This window comes from Athene cunicularia (assembly GCF_003259725.1).
Source record: "Athene cunicularia isolate RWA chromosome 8 unlocalized genomic scaffold, athCun1 chr8_part1, whole genome shotgun sequence".
Classification (NCBI taxonomy): Eukaryota; Metazoa; Chordata; class Aves; order Strigiformes; family Strigidae; genus Athene; species Athene cunicularia.
In genome coordinates, this window is record NW_020799109.1 from 11,305,206 (window position 1) to 11,325,280 (window position 20,075).

Genomic DNA, 20,075 nt, shown 5'->3' on the forward strand with positions numbered 1-20,075 from the left:
CGGGATGCGGGCGGATACGGCGCGGCCCGGCAGGCGCCGCCGATCAGCCCCCAGCGGCCGCCGCCATGTTGGCCCCGGTCATGTGACCCGCTGCCGAGAGGGTGAAAGTTCACCAGGAAACCGGCGGGGAGAGGCGCGAGAGGAGGAAGTTCCCATGGCAACCGACAGGCGGCAGCAGGGCCCAGCGAGCCCTGGCCAATCAGGACCCAGGGGCGGCTGGAACCCAGAGGCGTCTGGCCAATCAGAAATCAGGGGTAACGGGGACCCGAGTTCCTGGCCAATCAGAAATTAGGAGCCAGTGGAACCCAAGGGCACACAGCCAATCAGAGCCCAGGGACAACTGGAACACAGGGGCAGATGGCCAATCAGAGTCCCGGAGCAACTTCAAGCAGGTTTCCTTGCCCAATAGGGATTGAGCACCCTTTAGGCCCAACAGCACTGGCCAATCAGAGCCCAGAGCCTAACTGTAACCTAAAGGTGCTGGCCAATCAGGCACCAGGGTCAACCTCTCTCCAACTTTCCTTGCCCAATTAGCGACCGGGGTCCCTGTGGGCCCAAGGGCACCTGTCCAATCAGGGCCCAAGGGGTACCTGGACCTCAAGGCACGTGGCCGATGGGGGCCCGTGGTCTTTCCACAGTCCCGCCCAGCCCCAGCCCCGCAGGGAGTGCTGCGTCCTGGGCACTGCCCGGCCGCGGGAGGCAAGGCCCCGGGGAGAGGAGCCCCGGCCTTCCCGCCTGTCCCACGGGCCGAGCACAGCCCGAATGCCAGTGCTGGCGGTGTCTGCAGGAGCTGAGCTGGGCATCCCGGCCCGCCCCGCCCCAGTGGCACCGACCTCAGTTTTGGGGCTCTGAAATCTTCCTCACCTTTGCGAGGAGAAGTGGCCCATGCCTTGGGCATAGGGCAGCTAGGCTACAGGTGGTGCACTGCCCGCTCCCCTCTGCTTTCCAGCCTCTTCCCCCTCTTTTCCTTCCTGCATTTCAAGCAAACCTGGGCAATCAAATCTAGCTCATGGATTTCTTTCCCATGGCTGCCCCACAGCTGTGGTGGGGGATGGCCCCAGTGGACCAGCCTGGGGGTAGGACAGAGCCAGGGGCTAGAAATCGGGCAGCACAGGCTCCTGCACACACAAATCCCATTTGTTCCGCCCTCTGCACGCTCCCTGGGCTTTGCTTCTTGGAATCAGACCTATGTTTTGGGTCTCTGCCCTGGCACCTGACAATCTGCTGCTCCTTCTTCAGAGGGAAAACAAAGAAAACCCTGATGTTGTTTGCTCTATCAGAAGATGATGGGCAGTTAGCAAGTTCAGGTGCTGGCTGGTAAGCTTTGTGCAGTGCTGACCTGCATCGTACATCCCATCTCTGTCTGCAAGCTGAAGTGCAGCTGTATTTTCATACATATGCTTACAAAACCAAAGCTGCTGATTGTTGGTTTTACCCTTCTAATTAATTAAGATGTCTTTCAGGGGGCATGCTCATTGCTGAGCTCAGGTAGAAGGAGGTGAGCCTTTTCTGGACAAGGATTTCAGTTATACTTATTCCACATTTTATTCAGTCACAAATATGCTGTGGGCTCAGCTGACCCATGCAAAGTAGTCTCCCTCCAACCCTGAAATGTTATCTTTGCAGTGCAGTGAATGACTTATAATTTGCTGTTGATTTTTCCACTGGGGATTCAGTGTTGTATCTACATCTAACTAAAATTACTTTATTTTTACTCAGAGTGCAGGAAAATCCCTGGCTGACAGAACATACTGTATCTAAGAGGAGCATCCACCACTGACCAAATCACAAGGTCCTGTGCTATGCCAGCTGTCACCACCTCAGTCCAATCAGACATGAATGCTGATTGTGTGAACATGAACATGGTGTCAAGCTCCAGCAGCCAGGCTAAGCACAGGGGAGGTGGGGGGATCCCCCCTCCACACTTCTCAGAGCCACCCCACCACCTCTGCTGCAGCTCTCTCTCAGTGTGTGGAGCAATGCAAACAGTTCAAGAGCTGGGCAAGCCTGTATTCCTGTAGCACTCCTATTCATAAATCTCCTTCTTCTCTAAATATCCCCATGGTAAATAAGCATGAAGACTAAGAAAACTGAGCCACAGGAATTCTCAAAACCTATATGCCAATAACTCACGTTCTAGCATGTTACTAATACACTGTATATTCACGGTTAGATCACAGATAACACAGCAGACATTCATAATTTCAGCATACCTCTGCATATGGAAAGCTAAATTTTGCAGCCTTTAAAGTCACCACCATGAAAGTCTTCTGCTCTGCTTCCTGAGCATTTCCCTTGGTAAGCCAGGAAGGCTGAATTCTCATTTGTATTGTGGCGTTATTAAGGATACATTGAGGCTTTACACAACCCTGGCACCCACTCTGAGGTCTCTTTACACTGCTAGAGCAGCATAATGCAGCCAGCACAAGCTTAAATGAAAATCAGGCCCCAGAGGTCTTTTCTCCCTGCAGTGCAGACTTACAGCTCCCATTACACATTTGCATTAAGGGCTGCAACCCTCCATAAAATACACTCACAAACTTAAAACACATTAGAGTCTAGCTAGACTTGGCACATAGAGGGGGCTTCTGCTGAGAATATTTGTCCTCAAGTATGACATAATAAAAATTTATAGGGATGAAGGACTTCAAGGGACCACCAATGTCACAGGGACTGAAATCTCAAGTGTGAAGGGAGGGGTGTTCTGCAGCAAAGGGGGCCACAGCAAAAGTCTTTTCCATGCCCTTTTGGAAAGAACATGATTTATTTATTAGCCTTAGTAAACAGGCAGGAAAGAGAGTGGGATTACCTGAATCAGGCTTTTCTGTATCTTCTGCAGGGTTTTGCTTCTCTTACTTTGCACCTGGTCTCATTGTTCATACAATGGTAAAGTGACTTGAGATATGACATCAAGTTATAACTGAAGGTTACACGGGAATATGTAGCAAACAGTGGAGGATCTGGTCCGTACTTGATAATATAACCAATAATAGGACAGAGGAAAGAATAACGGGCAACAAATGCATAAATCTGCTACTAACAGGACCTATCTTTAATGCATGCTTTAACTGAGTCTGCTTGGTTAGACCCTGGCACTGGTCATCAGCCTCTCCCTCTGCAGATCCAAGCGCAGACCTAGCACATGCAAGATGGCTGATGCAGGAAGACCTGACTGTCTGCCTGACCCTGGGCACAGGGTATCGCTGCAGAGCACTGCAGAATACAGGGTGATGGGTCCGCATGGCAGGTAGAGACACGCTTGGGTCTGTGCTGAAGACCACCATTAATTTATCTGCTGCCTTTCAGAGCTTCCTTGAAGTCAGTGGCTGGGCACAGGCTTGCAGCCAAGCAGTCTGGATGTGTGTTGAGTTGGAGTCAAGTGTGCCAGCCTGCCCCCAAAATACAGATTTAGAGCAAGCAAGGCCGTACTTTTGCTGCTGCCTTGCTCTTCTTCTCTTGCTCTATCTTCTTCAACTTTTACTCATTGTGTCACAAGTCACGATCTGTTGCTACTCTGGGCAAAGGGTGTTTTATAAAAAACAGTCATGGCTGTGGATGGTCCAAAAACATTTCTGTTTTGGGTGGGAGTCATGAGTCAGTTTGATGGGCAGTGGCACCCCAGTGAAATGAAGAATTTTGGCCTTGCTGCAGGCTGACAACATTCACTGTTTTACAAAAAAATCACTTCTCTGAATGTTTCCTGGTGGCACAGGGTAAGCAATAACAAACATAGCCACGGCAAGATCCAAAATGATGAATATAATGCAATGAAACCTTTACAAAGATTTAAAGCAGTTTTGCATGGCTGTGGTTTAATGTTGGAGCTGGGAGGACACTGCCAAACAGTGCCAAACAGAGACAAAAGCACACCTTTGTTGCTGTGTTAGGGACCAAGTGCTCGCATCCCCACGCTGCGGGCAGGTGAGCAGGGCAGTGGTGCACAGCTGAGAGCCAGGCTCTCACACACAGCTGCAGGCACTGGGGTGAGCTGACTCCATGCCTAAGGCTGACACCAGTGACGGCATCCGCCTGCTTACCTGGTATCTGTCCGAGTGATGGATGTCATCTGAGGAGTGGGGTGATGCTGTCGGAGAATCTCCTTCCCGCTTGATTGAGGCTGACAACAAAATTGACTGCAAGAGAAAGGAGAAATTCGTGTTGTGAGCATTGCCAAGCTCTCTGCCCCTCACTAAGCTGTCCTCAGAGCCATGGAGAGCATCTGCCAGGCTGTGGGGCTGCACTCGGATGGACTGGTGGGCTGTGGGGCTGGCTCTGCTCTTCTCATGGAACCCTGTCCCACAAGGGGACCCGGCTGCGGGGTCTAGCCAAGTGCAAATACATCAGGAAACAAAGGAATGGTCATTTTGTCACCAGGTCTGGTGGCTGGGGGCAGAATCTGTCCCTGCTGGAAATGATGCGTGAGGACCCCACCAGAAATTCACATGGTAAAGCGAAGGCGTGCTGACATGGAGCGATGCTTACTTGCCCTCATCCACCCCTCTAAGTGCCACTAAATCTCTCAATAGCTTTGTAAACCACACTAAAGCTCTCAGCACCTTTGCAGTGCAACTACCTCCTCCTTCTGTAATGATGCTATTTATTTTAATAAGTAGCACAGAAAAAAGGGGCATTTTAGAAGGTTAAAAAGATCAGTGATATTTGAGACCTAAGAAATCACTGATAAACTTCAAGTCAATAGTAGGTAAGTCTAAATTCTACACACAGTGAACTCTGGTGGGAAAATTACTGCAGGAGTTTGACAGCATTTGAAAAAAATGTACACAGAGTTGCCAGTGAACTTTATTATTAGAAGAATTTGAGGGAAAAATGCAATTTAAAATTCTAGCTTAAAATATAAATTAGCTAAACTAAGCTAAATATAGCCCAATACATTGTGAAAAACATACACTGGAAATGCGGCTCTCCAGATGTTTGTTTCTGAGAATCAGCTGGCAAGATTCAACAATAAATGACTGCTCAGAGATGTGTATGTTTGCGAAGGGAAGTGTAGATATCATCTGAATTGGACAGGTCAAGTGTGGTGACAACATTATTAAAAAGCATAATACCTTGGAGAAAGGCAAGTATTCCAGAAACATTTGCCTCTGGGCTGAAATGAAACGTGAAAAAAATGTGCATTTTTTGGAAAGATATGAGTAAGTGGAAAAATGACTCAGCATACAAATTGGTTCAGTCAGCAGGATGCAATCCCCTAGGCTCGGACAGCTCTCCTGGCAACAAAAGCCTGGCAAATATCAGCATGGTTGATGTGGACACAGAGGGAGGACAAGCTTGGGATAAAGGTGGAGGAGAAGGATTTGGGATGCTAGGTTCAGCCCCATGGGCATGAGCTGCCAGCCTTGCCACGAGGGCAAGAGCCACATCCCTGTCTGCACCGCAGGTCTCTGCCCTAAAGCATGGCTCTACCAGCTGTGCAGAGATGCTGGGGTGCTCAGTTATCTCCCCAGGCACAGCCCCTCCTCCCCATCAGGCTGAGCTGAGGGCTGTGCTGAACACATCTCAGAGCTGGCACACTCCTCAGCTCAGCCTGATGGGGGTCCCAGGTGCTGGGAGGGTCAGTGGAAGCCTTAGGGGCCAGGGGCACCCATCAAGGGCTGCCCCCAGAGATCAGTCTCCACGTCCCAGGGGAGAGATGGGCAGAGCAGGGTGGCTCTCTGGCCTTACGTGTTGGTTGAACCCAGCTGGTGGTGGGTTTTGGTGAGCAGCTCATTGATTTCTGGAGAAGCCCTCTCATAACCCTGTGAAGCCACCAGGAGAATTTCTGCAGAGTGCAGACCTGCTGTTGTTTGGTTTATTTTCTAAATGGAGAATGAGGACCATTTTTGAAGTAGCAGGATTTCATATGTCCTGTAAAACAGAGGGATGGGGCTCAAGGCCTTCAGGTGTGATCCAGAAAAACAGCCCTGATTGCAGCAGTGTTAATGCCCTTCCCCTCCTCTAATAAGTCAAGCACTCTGGAGCTGGGAGGGTTAAATCCGTTTTGTCTTCCAATGTATTCTGGAGAAGGGGAAAAAATACCCATCTCCCCATTCCTTGGCGACAGACAGACAAACCCTCCCCGCCTCCAGCTCCCCCCTCAGCTTCTGGTAGCTCTAATCCAATATTATTATGTGAAAAATGGTTGGGCTAGCTATGGAGACAGTAAATTAAACGTTATGTATTAGTTTTTAGCGTGTGGTCCCGGGAAGAATGCCGGCCCCATTTATTCCACAAACCTCCTGAGCACCATGGCGATGACCTCTGGAAAAACGAAGGGCTAAACTAATCCCAAAGATGTCAATCTCGAGGCCTCTTCTACATACACTTGCAGTTTAGATTAATAAACTGTCTATTTTTAAATTGTGTGCAAGCACTTCAATTCTAAATACCTCGCCGGCATGTTAAACACAGCGTTAGAGATGCCAAGTCACACTTCCCCTTCACTCTTAGGAAACTTGACTTCATTTGTTTTTCTCATTTCTGTGCGCTGTGCCACACTTTGCCTTTCAGGCAGCTGTGGGGGTAGGCAGGAATGCAGGCTCAGGGGCTAAGGGGTTAGGAAAGGCACTTACCGTTAGGGTGATTTTAATTTCTGCATTAGGCCAGCCTCTCTGCCATGAGATACAATGCTCATGTCAATCTGCCAATTTTGGCCTCTTTTTTTTTCCAAAATTGTTGTGTTGGAGCCATTTCCCAATGGCTAAGCAGCGAGGATACATGGCCTCAGCATCCCACGCCAAGGATTTGCTGCCTCCTGCACCCACACTGCTTGCTCCCACCCAGGTACTGACAAGCGAGGAAGGGGCAGCGATACGATTCCCATCTCTCTCGACTGGCATCTGGGAAGATGGCTGCAGAGGGAAAAGGCAGCTTTATGCACGCCCTCCCAGTCCTTGTGCATGCCCAAACTGCAGGGAAGACCTAAATTCTGGCATCCCACCCCAAAAACGTGGTGCTGGGTGATTTCTGTATGGCTGTGGGGAGATGCTTCCTATCTCAGGGACCTGCTGCTTTGGCATGGTGGAAACAAGCCTCGATGCTGAGATGTCCCTTTTCCCCTTGGGGAAAGGCCACCAGCCAGCTCATGCCTGCCTGGTTGCTAATTCAGCCCAGTTCCCCTTCAAGCTGTATCTGAGTGGGGCTATCAGGGCAAGAGCACCCTCATCCCTCCTCGGTCCCCCCTGCTCTGGCAAACCACAGTTCCCAGCTTCAAAGATGGAGCAAGGGTCTTGTGCAAGCGGCCGTGCAGCCTCATATTTCTCCCTCCCCTTTAAATCATCTCTCCATTGGGTAAAGGCACTCTCTGTGGAGGTTATAAACCCTGAGAGGATCAGCCTGAGCATTACACCTGGGGCAAGCTAAATAAAAAAAGGTCACCAGCGCTTTTTAAACATGGACAAAAAAGCAGTAAAATGTGTTTGGAAAAAAAAATCTGGCATTAAATCATGACTTTTTGCCTGGCTTGCCTCATTAAAAGTGGCCTTTTGGAAGGTAAAATTATCATTGTAAGTGATAAGATCTTTAAGAAAATAATTCACGGCTTCTTCACCCTTTAATATGATAGCCGCCACCGGCTAATTTTTTTCTTAATGGCAACGAGGCCATCAATCTTGTCCGAGCCCTGTACTCCCTCCTTTCTCCTGCCCCTCCTGCCGTGCTGGGCAGCCATGGCCCTGCTCGGTGCTTCCTTCCTACCCCTTGGAGTCCAACTGTGCCATGCCAAAGGGAAGAGACATATCTGGATGTATGGCTTTACCTGCCTGTGTCCATGGATCCGGGCTCTCCCTGGGGACGTGGCACTGCAGGAAGCAGAGGACACGCAAGCCTTGCTCACACTGCAAGGTTTGCATCCTGGTAGCTCCTGATCCCCTCCATGGACCGTGCCATCCTGCAGAGCTGGGCTGCAGCGTCTGCAAATGTTTCAGCAGTCTCGTTCCAATTAGCAACAACATAGAGTTTACGTATATAAATACACAAGCCGGTTCGGCATGGATCGAATGCGCATCATGCAGCCGGTGTGCCAGCTGCTGTCATCCCAGCCCGTTGCTCTCCAGACCTGCTCCTCCCCGCTCGGGCAGAGGAGCCGCAGGCAGCTCCGAGGCGATGCTGGCAAGGGCATGTGTGCCAACACGCCGCCGGCTCCCGACCCACGGGCGCTCGAGGCGCAGGCCCGGGGCAGCACGAGGGGAGGGGATGGGTGTCAGGGTGCAGCCGTCGGCCCGAGGAAATGGATGGAAATTGCCAGCATGCACCGCCCCCAGCCCTAAGCGCTGCCTTTCGCCGGCAGCCGGGGCAGGTGTCAGCGCTGGGAGAGCCCAGCCAGTGCCGCTGACATTCTGCTGCCTCTCAAGGCCAGTCATTTTAGAGTATTAAAGTGCTGGACTCCTGCTTTCTGATAGCCCTGGAAAAACACAGGGAGTCTATTTTTCTTAAACAATCCATCACAGCTGCTGTCAGCAGAACAAATACCCTAACCCCGCTTTTTATGTATCTATATGGCCTTTTTTTTTTTTTTTTTTTTGGCACAAAGTGTTCCCTGCTTGATGCATTCAGCTTTAACTCTGCCGTCTAAATAGGTACTTATCACTTAACATGGAGGTGATGGCTTGACATGTTTTCTGTCTCCTGCCCTCCCCTCCACGGTAGGGAAGCCGTCAAAGTGTTGCTAATAGCTATTATCACTTGGGAACTGTAACCCGAAAGCAATGAGTGATACCAGGCCTTGCTGCGATTTTCCCCCTTAACTCTTAACTCTGCTAGCCATTTTTTTATGTTATTGCTGGAGGATCCCTGACACAAAAATACTACTATTAGAACTGAGTTTCCTAGAAGCTTTTGGAGGGTCCACATTTGCTCCTGGGAAAGTTAGAGGTAAAATTATCTAGTGGCTTTTAGCTGGCAGAGATAAAGGTGGGATGGAGCTGGGGATGAAAGGCTTAAATGTGAGAAGTGTGTGAACAGTGAACAGAAAGAATAGTATCAGCAGCTTCTGGCCTTTGCTGAAAGATTCCAGTGGTCCGCAAGCAGAATAAGCTTACAGAAATGTGAGCTACTGATTTATTTCTGTGCATGTTACAGTCACACCTGGGATTGTAATCGAGCTCTGGGTCCTCCTGGGCAAGACACCAGCTACATGGTGGGGAAAGGGGCCCCTTCCAGCAGAACTGCCCATTGGCACACTGCAGATGGAGGGGGAAAGAGGTCTGGCCAAGGTCTGCCAGGGTCTGCCAGCCTGTCCGGCTCCCCTCTGCAACCACATCCCTCCCCGCTCCTCCTGCTCAACGCAGTGTTTTCCCCCAGACTAATGGGAGGGCACAGCTGTTTGGCCCAAGGGGAGCAAGGGGCTTTGTTTGTTCATGGGGTTATTTGTTTTATGGAATAAAACCTGGCAGAGATTTTTTTTGGAGTGGCTCTGGTATTCATCACTCCAAACTGGCAGGGAGTACAGCTAGCCAACACTCATCGTACATAATTTCCCCTCCTTCACATATCTGTGGGCTGTTCTTGTGTCCCCAGCTTGGCCACAGCTTTGCCATAATACTCAGATTTAGCTTTTTAATCTTTCCTTGTAAATCACAGTTACAGAGGGAGGAGGCACAGATACGGTGAGTGACTTCTCCAACCCCTGCAGTGAGTCAGTGACACAAGAGAAGGAGTTAAAACCCCAGGGCCCTGACACCCGTCCCCTGTTCCTACCACCAGACATGATACGGAGAAGTTAAATGATTGTGCTAGAAATTTCATCTCAAGCGAGGCAGCTGGGAAGGGCTTAATACAGACATTCTGTCAAGGTTTAAGGCTCCAAATCTTGCTTGCTTCAAAGCTCTTTTTCCTTGGAGGGCTTTAGTGGTCAAATTTCCCTCTAGACGCTGTAATTCTCTCTCAAACTGCTTGGTGAAGCTGTAAAATCACGGGGGTGGGTGGGGGAATCAAAGGGCTCTGGCACTGTGGCTTGGTTCCCAGCTCTGCCGGAGGTCTCGGAGCAGCGCGCTGGCTGCCTGCCTGTGGGCACCCTCCGAGGAGCTGGGTGCACACCTAAACAAACTGGCTGCAAGCATCTGCTGGGTGCGCAAGATGGATTTTGTTCCTGGCCGCTCACACCAGTGTCTGTTTGCAGCAAGATCCAGCGCACGGTCTGGAGTGTTACCGGGAAGGGCAATTTGCAGTCATGTATTAGGAAGCAGCAGCAGAAAATGAATGTTGAACCCACTGTGAGAGCTGGGATGCTTTATGTAGCCCAGCCTCTTCCCCTTCAGTGGTTAGTACCAGCACTTTCACACGGGATATAAGTTCACCTGTTAGGTGACAGCTAACAGGCTGCAGCTAATGCTCTGAAATTTAGGGGTTTAGATCTCTCTGAGCAGAGATAATATCCCACCGAGATGATAGCCCATGGAGGGAGAGCTGCAAGGATCTGGGGATGCTGATTCCCAGAGTTACCACTGCCTACTCAAGGAAGAGTGGGAACAGTTGGACTTATGCTGCTCATACACCTCACTGGCATGTGTTCAGTCCAACATGTGCTCGTCTCCTTCACAACCCCTTGCAAGAGGCAGCCAAGGCAAGAGGAAAAAGGCAAGGGGAGAGTGTGAAGCCCAGGAATAATGCCCAGGGGAACTGCATGCTGCTGATGGCTACATCTGTACTCCTGGGCAGCCATGAGCCTGTCCGGAGCCTGCGGTGTTGTCTGTTGCCTCTGCAAGACATCCAAGCTGCCTGGTCTGCCTGAGACACAGCCACTGGCCGTGCTGGGGAGTACTGCAGAGAAGCTCTGGACTCACAGAGGTCTGGGGCATGGCTGGTTTGGACATACCTTCAAAAAGTGTCCTCCTGAGTGACTCTGGTGTTGGGCTTCCCCATGGTGACCCAGGATGATGGTGAAAGGTTAATGATCACAACAGTGGTGAATGGGACCATGGAGCTGCAATCTCTAGCTCAGCAAGAGCAAGGACATCCTCCATCCCTTCCCATGGGCGTGAAGCAACTGTTCTAACCAACACTGAAACTTCTCCTTGGTAAAGAATTCCTTTTTCCACCTCTCCTCTTCCTCCTGGTGTCTCACCAAGCCCCGCTTGCTGTCACTAGCTTTCCTAAGTAAGTGGCAGTCAGCGTTAGATAGAAATCTCATCCTGAGGCTCACTATGCAGGTTTAGCAGCTGCTTGTCCAAGTGGCTCATCCACACTGGCATGGCATGATTGATTGGGCTTGGTTTCTCACACAAAGCAAAGGAGGATGCTGAATGCTGTGGAGCTATGTGGTGCTGAGTGCTGCCCTCCTCCTCAGCGCTGCCTTTGCAGAGAGGGAGTCCAGGCACAGAGCAGACATGTTGGTCAGAGACCCCAGCTCGCAGCCCTTGCCTGCCTCCGTCAGCTCCAATAATGGAAGAATCTGATACAATAATCCTGCATTCATCACATCTCATGCTGAGTGATTGGATTTTCTTTGACATATTGCCATGAAAATTGGCCCAGTGCAGTGAGTGACAGCTCTTCAGGGGCAGGAAAGCGGCGAGTGAGGAACATACGTTTACATCTGGGCTTTTATTGCCAGGAGGGACGTTTGCTGGGGCAACTGTGGAGAAGGGACGGGAGCAGAGCCAGGAGACAGAGCACAGGAGGTTAAATCCCCTGCCCCAACTGCACCCTGGGAAGAGCTTCAGGCCAGCACAGAAGCAGCGATGGTAGTGATACTCTATGAAAAGGTCCTAAATGAGTCCTAAAGCCACTGGTGACTGCAAAAGTAACATGGCTAGCCTGCACCCCACCCCAGTTCCCCATGTCCCTGGGTGGAACCAGCTTGCCCCTGCCCATGCTGCCAGGGGATGCTCCTGAGGGATGGGAAGGCGCAGCTGCTTTCTCCTGATGCTAAGCTGCTGGAGCTGCTGGCCCTTTTGCTGGGCCCAGGAGAAGGACTGCCCAGGAAATATTGCAGTAGTCCCCATGGTCCTTGCAACCCCTTCAACCAATGCCCATGGTGGGAAGTGGAACACGGCACAGGTCCCAGCTCTTCTCAGGTGGTGCCTGCCAGTCCTCCAGTGATGCCTGGGTGCCTGGGCATGGGCTGCAAGCCCACCCTGGGGGTCTGTCCTCCATCCCTCTGCTTGGGACCCCTGTTAAGGGTGGCCCAGAGGCCCAGCTTTGTCCCCAGCAGGACTTTCTCAGAGGGACTTCACACCCTGATGGGCTATTCCCATCCTGTGTTGCAAACACTCAGTGGGCACAAAGGGAAAGAGCAGCCTTCGCCTCCCCACCACCTTCCTCCTCAACCTGCCTGGTTACAAAGGGGCCTTTAATACCAAGCTCAGGTGAAGGTGACAGTGCTGTGCCTTCCCATGCCACACAGGACTTGTCTCCCAGCAAAAGCCACCTAGAAATAATGAATCCTCCCGGGCTGAGAGTCTTTCAAGCTTTCTGAGAAGGGAATGAAAGATTTCCTGATTTCACCCTCTCCCTCCCTGCTCTCCTGGCTTCTTGAAGTTAATGTTCTTAGCCCCAGACGTGACGGGCAAAGGGAAAAGATCCATGTGGTGACAGGGGACGATTGATCTCTTTTACATAGAATGACGCTCCAGTCCCAGTTTAATCCCCTCGCTCAAGGCAAATGGGATTCTTTGTCAATGGAAACTTCAAAAGCCCAGCCCTGCCGCGAGATGGACCTTCTTCTTTATCTGGTCTCTGTCAGTCACTCTCTACGTTTCCCTCCAAACAGCTAATCTGTCTTCCTAGCCGTCCTTCCCCCTCGCAGGCGATGTGTTTGGGACTGTTGAGTTATCTACACTCAGACCTGATGAGGAGGGAAAGAGAAACTTACAGAGTCCAGCTGCTTTCATTTTGTGGGTGCCTTTTCCAACTCCTTCGAGACATCCCAAGGCAGTCTCATGCTCCATGGATTATCAATGGTGGGTGGGTTTGGGGATTGCTTTCTGTTCTGCTTATCTTTTACGGGAGAAATAGCCAGGTCTCTGCTCTCCTCCCAATCTCCCCTGAGACAGGGCATGGGAGACAGGGATAGACATGCAGGAGACTGGAATGCCAAAGGTGTGGAGCACTATGGGGTGTCACTGCAATCTTTATTTTCCCTTGGAGGGTTTGGGAAATTGTTGGGTTGACTTGGGAGATGTCCCTCCTGGGAACTTGGGTCAGCACAGTGGCTCCCTGGCCCCTCTCTTGGTGGGGAAGACAAGGTGTTGATGTGCTTGGCAAGACACCCATCCTCAAGGGGAAAGCTTAAGAGATGAAATTTCAGTCTCCGTTTCTGACATTACATGCCAAAAATGACCCAAAGCTTCCAGAAGAAAAAGGGAGAGCAAGTGAAGTCGATTCTATTAAAACAAGCATGAAGACACCTCCCATGAGAGATGCCCTGCTCTTCCTCGGGAGCCAGGAACCTCTCTGGCTTGGACTGTGTCACCAGAAGCATAGGAGAGCCTGGACCACTTGCCTTTGCCTGCCTCGGGAGCACAGTGGGGTTTTCAGAGGCTATGCAATGCCCAGCTTCTCTGCAGTGCTTCCTGCCACCCCCTTGCTGCCCAGGCTCTGGTCCTTCCCACCACCGTTATCATATGAAGTCCAGCTAACAGTAATACTAATTAGTAATGATGCCCTTTACAGTGATGCCATGATGTTCTGTGCATTTAGTATTTTTGCATTCTGAGCCAAGGGCTGGGAGGTGGGTCCTGGGGAGGGGTATGAAGTTGAGATGGGGTCTTTTAGTGATTTGGGCTCCTCCTCGGGTGTGCTTCACTTCCCTGAGGCAGTCCCACTCCCCTTTTCCAAAGCTGGCATATGGCTCTGGCTCCAGGAGCTCCCGTACATGATTTCCCAGACTGAGCTCAGCCTGCATGTGATCAGCTCTCATTAGCTGTCATTAGACACAATCTGGAGTCCTGAAGCCTGCTGGGTCCTTCAGCTCCACAGTCCCTCAGCTGCGTGGGGAACGAAAGAGCCCTGTGAGGGGACTTGGCTGCTCCAGCCCAGTGGGTGAATGGGGGCAGCAGCTTCCCTCAGTGCTGGCTTGCCCCCAAAGCATGGCCCTCTTCCTGGGACACACCGAGTAGCAGGCTGGGAAGGTGAAGGGATGTAAAGAGCATTCCTCAGGAGAGGGGGAAAGTGTGCTGAGTTGTGCTCACTTACCTTCGGGGTGCCCGCTGCCATGGCATCCTTCAGGATGGAGCTCTTGCTGCCAAGAGAGAAGAGAATGGGGTCAGAGTCACAAAACTGCTCTGGTGGACAAGGGGGGAAGCACTTTGAGAGATCTCACAATGTCAAATAGCAAAGCACGTCTCCCCTTCCCGGACCAAGGAAACTCTCCTCACCCTGACTGGAGGGGCATGGAAAGGAGGGCAGTGCCGCCTGTTTCTCCAACTGGAATAAAATGGCCCTATGAGTGGAACCCCCCAAACCCAGAGACACGATGCAGAGTCAAATCCCCTCTCCCCCTCCTCAGGGGCTTGCACAGGTCCTCTCCCAGACCTGGGGAAAAGTGGGGAGCAGGCCTGTAGGAGCACAGGGAAGAAAGCCAAGGAGAGGGGAGCTGAGGTGGTGAGCCCTGTGTAGGGTCAGGCACAATAAAAAAAAGGAAGAAGGAGGAGGTTAAATCGGCATAAGAGCAAGGGAAAGAAGATCCCCTCAGCTCCAGCCGCGCTGTGGAGGCAGCAGCTCTGCCGGAGGCTGGAGTGATTTGTTAATTCAGCTTGTTCCCCATTTAGCAGGGAAGGAGGTCCCCACCACGGTGCTCCTCCTCGCCTGCCCTCACCAGCGGGAGATGCTATAGATTTAATAACACCTTCCCCCCTCCAGACAGGTTAAACTTGAAACAATTACATATCAAAGCCGACATGGTGGGGAGGCCTGCACTGTAATTTTTTGGTTATTAAAGTAATCTCTCTCATGTAAATTCTCCTGCTAACATGCTGCAAACAGCATTAGGAAATAAATTATTTCCCCATGATTCGATTTGTCAATGCAAAGCACCTGCAGCAGGCAAAAGGCTCTTGAAATATGTTGCCAAGCCCAGTGCCTGTGCTTGTAAGTGCACGCCGATGGGGTGGCTGGCTCCCAGCTCCCCATAGCCCCGGGGAGATGATGGATGGGTGCGTGGAGGGGGGAGGTTAGCGGGGGGAGGCGGAGGTTGAGGAAGGGGGGGGGAATGGAATTGTGTTTAATAACAAAATTTGTATGCAAGCCTGCATCCCAGGCTAAGGATGAGTGATCGGCAGCCAGAAAGTATTAAAAAGCCTCGCTAAACAGATGCTGACAATAGAACAAGACATATCAAATCAGATCTACTTCAGAAACATTAATATACACACGCACACATGCTCGCCCGCGCGCGCGCGCCCGGCTCCGCACACCCACGCTCCTTTCTTCTCAATCACAGCAATATGGGAGACATCAATAAATTTTTATGAGACTTTTAGAAGATCAACATGGTACTAGATGTGACAAAAAAGCAATGTGCCTGTCATGTTCGCTTTGTCGGGGACACTTTAGCCCCAGATGCCGAGCTGCAGTGGCAGCGGGGAGAAATTGAATTTGGCTGGCTTTAATCTGCCTTGATTTGGCAGATGGCTGGGTGTTACGAAATGAGCAGGGATGGAGGAAGGTGTTTTCTCCTGAGGCTATGGCCCTGCTCCTCTCCCAGTGCCACCACCATCGCCCCCCACCCCAAAATGGAGGGAAACATGCGGTTATCCATCACCATCAGGCCACCCCAAATGCTGCAGCTCTGCTCCTGGAGGGAGCAGCTGCGGTTCCCGGGGACCACCGATGGAGGGCTGAGGCATCGCCTCCCTCACAGCTCCCCTTTCCTGAGGGGATGCACTGCCAGATGCTTGCTGGGGGTGCAGGATGCCCCCCATGCCCTGTTCCTCAGCTCTGCCCCCTCTGCTCTCAGGAGGTGACACAGGGCAGAGTTACTCACCACTGTCCCCTGAGATGCAGCCCTGGGACCACCTCCAGCCTGCGCCCAAACGCATGTGATGGGAAAGATTTCCACCTCCTCTCCATCTCCAACCCCACTTTGAATTTTTCAGTTGCCCTAAGTGTGAAACAACTTTTTTTTTTCCTTTTATAATCCAAACACCAGGTTAAAAAACCCAACTCATTTCCTTTCTTTTCTTGTTAAAGGTGTTTAAAATTATTCCTTTTTGAGGGAAAGAAGAAGAATCTAATTAATTCCTCCCAGAAATAGTGTTAGCGCCAGGAAACTGCAGTTTTCAGAACAAGAGTCTGTCTGGTCAGCTGAAAGGCCAAGCCTCTGCTGTTGGGACTGACGAGGAGGGGACTGATTTAGATAACTTGGCAGAGTTTATTTTACTCTTGATTTGGAGGATTATTAAGAACCAGCCCCTCCTTGCAGTTTAGCCCCACTCTATTGCTAATAAAAATTTGCAAATTGTTTTTATTTATTTCCAGAGATGGGTCAGGAATGGGCTCAAGCCCTGGTTGTCCAAGTCCCAGGACCCTGCAATTTAAGACTGCTTTCCTCCATCTCACTAAACAACCCCGCAGATTACAGTGGCTGCAGTCCCCCGCGCCTCTTAAGGATGCTGGCAGTGGGCTGAGAATCGAAAGGCCATCAGCAAAGAGAAACCTTCCCCTCCATAAACACCGCAGACAAATTAAAAATGGTAAAAGGGAAATCAAGACCTTTAAAGTTCAAACACTTTTCGGTGCCTTTTAAAGTTTTTTCGCTCTAGGCCCTTGCAGAGAGCACAATCTTTGGAGACCTTGGGATTCTCTTTAATCACCCAGCCAGGCTGCAGTGGTCTGAAATGATTACACATTTACATAGTAATAACCCCAACACTCCCCACATTATTTCATGGCTAGCATATTTCCACTCGGCGAGTGATCCATGTGTTTTAAATTATAACCTGTACATAGGAAATTAGTTACTAAGTACGATATTCACGGGCTCGTCTGACACTTCTAATTAAGGTGATTTACACAGAATTATCCTACGAAATAAAAAAATGGTGTTTTGCTAGCTAATAAAATATAATTACTACCCGCTTTTATAAGTTACAGTTAGTTTTAATCTATTTGGGGAATTGTTTATCTAGTTCATTACAGCAAAACAACTTCTTTCCCTTTTAGGCAACCCCCCCAAAGTACCAAAGAAGACAAGAAATGCCCTAGAAAGACCCAGTGATTTGGGCAGCCTCCTTCTCTCTCTCCTGACAGCTTTGCATTTCCAAGTGATACGAGGCTGCTTCCCTGCAGGTTCTCTTGGGGCTGAGTTCTGCCCCTGCATTCATGCGTCCCCAGGTGTTTGGGTGCCCTACACCTCTGTGGGGACAAAATAAGGTCCCTCCTCTGGTGCTGCTGGAGGGCTCTGCCCAGCTCTGCAGCTGCGTCGCCCATTAACACGTACTCTCAGCAAGGCCCTCCATGATGAAAGCAAGACTCAGACTACACCACAGGCAGATGCTAGGCAGGGATTTGTTTAGGACCATCTCCAAATGCAACCGGGAATCCCTTGGCATCTCCCTGAGCAAGCCCCAAGGGGCCATTCAGACCTGGTGCTTCAGTCATGATGTCCCAAAGGGCAGCTTAGCACGCCAAATATGTGCCCTCCTTATCCACAGTCCCGGGGTTTCTTTACCCCTGCCATGGTTCCTATTAGACACAATGACCTTCAAGTTGTGGGGTTTTTTGTTATGGTCCTGCCTTTTGGGCTCTGCTTGCCATAGGAAGAAAAAAACCCAATATGCAAGGAGTGGTCCCTTATCATCCCCATGAATGGAATCTGCTGCTTCCCATACAGAAAACCCAGGGCATGAGCTGAAGGTTAAGTGATCTGATTGTGTTTTACCATGAGCAAGGTAGTACTTGTCCTTTTTCTATAAGCCTTTGCTCTTGCAAGCTGTTGTAGGAATTTCAGCTTTCCTCTAAAGAAGTGAGAAGTTTTCTGGGTACCCAAGTCAGGAGACAAGTCCCCCATGGGAAATGGCTCATCAGCTCCTAGGCAGAGGATCACAGCCCAGGGTGTGCTCTTGGTGCCCAGAGCCCATCATGCGCAGGCAGGGCTCTCACTGACCCCCCAGCCCAGGCAGAAGCCTGGCGCCAGGTGGCTGCCCTAGGGAAGCAGGGGCAGGAGCCTTCCTCCTCTGCGCTCACCTCAGCACACACACTGACTGTGCCAGTGCTGTGGCATCACTGCAGTATCGTGGAGCATCACGGAGCAAGGGTTGGAAAGCTCTATTGCAATTGTAGCTACGGCTTGAGTGAGGAGACAGAGAGAGATGTGCTCAGAGGTGAAATCTAAGCACAGAGCAGTGATGGGACTTGCCTGAAGTCTCTGTGCTTCAGCCCATCAGAGCCATTTGGGCTTCCCCAAGAAACAAGGTTTCTGCAGGGGCCCCACCCAAGGCAAGGCAGAGCTTATGATGAGTATCCATCAAGAAGGGCTGAGCTCAGTACCTGGCATGGCAGCCACACCCTGGCAGCACTCCCCACACATAACTAATAACAAGTGCAAAAGAAGTTCCTTGAGCTCAGGCAGCTGCAGTTGTTTGTTCTCATCCTTAAGGACGTTGCAGCCAGAAGAGGTTTAAAGAGGTGGTAAGAGGGCTGCTACCATGCAGCTGGTGTCTTCTAGCTCTGCAACCTTTCCACAGAACAACTCTCAGCAGCTCTTTGGATTTGATGGGCACAAGCCACAGCACATGCAGCTCCTAGATGAGATCCTGCAAAGCTGAAAGATTTCTACAAACTGCAGCTAACTGATGTATTTCTTAAAAAAAAAAAAAAAAATCCAGTGGAAACAATTTATTTTTAGCTGGAACACGCAGCCCTGGGATGGGAGCCCCGGCAGAGCCGTGAGGACAGCAACGCCAGCTGTAAATAAGCAGTTGCTGGGTAGAGAGAGAATTGGATTTTTGTGAATGCCAGTCTAAATAAGTGGAAGTGTCACTTGAAGCCTAAATAAGGAAATGGGAGTTTGATTATTAGTTTTTGTTTTTTTTTTTAAACTACATGAGGCCAAATCCTCACCTAGCTGCAGGAGACAGCCCTCTCTCTGCACAGCCAGGTGTGATCTGTGCCATCAGGGGAAACACACTGGGATTTTTAACCTACCGTGGCTCAGCTAGTGGCACCTGCTCCAAGCACTGCTTAGAAGATCTCCTGCATCCCATAGTGGGGAAAGGGGCCAAGTGATTGTAAAAATTGCCAAGCATGCTGGAGTCAGGACTAGAAATGCTCTGCACCTACAGTCCCAGACATGCTTCCCAAACACTCCCCCAAGTAAGTATTTGTGAGAGGTCAGTGCCCAACATGGTCAGCTGTGGCAAACCTGACCCCACTGGGCAGTCTTTCCCAGAGAGATGAAGTTGCAGCAGGATCATAAACCACTGTGGCATGACCTGAACATGCTAAAATCCCCTATTTTCTCTGTCCCGTTTGCACCCCAGCTCTTTCTCCCCTGCTGGGTTTTTCTTTACCAACCCTTGGCACCCCATGCCTCTGCTGGGAGCCTCCACTCAGAGTGGGTAACAGGTTTCTGGGTGAGGATGTGATGGTCTGTGTATGCAGGGCAAAGAAGGAGGCTGGGGTGGGAGGGTTGTTTCATTTCTCTCCCACTATTTGAAAAGGAGGTGGCTGGAAAAATAAAGAGAAAAGTCAGAGGGAAAGGTCATGCATTAGATTGATCTGGGGGGCTCTTTGCTACTGCGGCTATAATGACTGTTTAATTATTCCCAGCTCACATGGCGGTTCAGAAGAGGCTCTGCAGAAGGCATGCATTGCTTCAGGGCAAATAACTGACCGAAGATTTATTTCTCACCCTTGGGTTTCCATGCATCCCTTCCTAGGCTTCCTGCTACCCTCCGAGGTCCCAAACCCCAGCCTGCAAACCCGTGTCCTGGAGTCGGGTAATGTGGGTACTGTGGGTCCCAAGGCACTTCAAGGAGCATTCATGACACTTTCAGGGCACTGCATGAGCAAGGGGATACATGTCCTGTACATTTTCTCACCCGCTGTGCTACCCTGGAATCCCTGTCATGGGAGGAGAGGAATGGGGCATCTCTAAACAGCACAGCCAGCTGCATGGCTTGTGCTCTCTCTGTTGG

At 50.7% G+C, this 20,075-nt stretch overlaps 1 protein-coding gene across 1 annotated transcript in view; it reads right to left on the minus strand.

Moving 5' to 3' along the window:
• Positions 1 to 20,075, minus strand: part of RNF220 (ring finger protein 220) — a 222,369-nt gene that overhangs the window by 58,816 nt on the left and 143,478 nt on the right. Inside the window, exons 3-4 of the mRNA XM_026853902.1 lie at positions 14,134 to 14,179; positions 4,038 to 4,133 (exon numbers count right to left, since the gene is read on the minus strand). Of these exons, the coding sequence (XP_026709703.1) occupies positions 4,038 to 4,133; positions 14,134 to 14,179 (142 nt within the window). The remainder of the gene's footprint in view (positions 1 to 4,037; positions 4,134 to 14,133; positions 14,180 to 20,075) is intronic.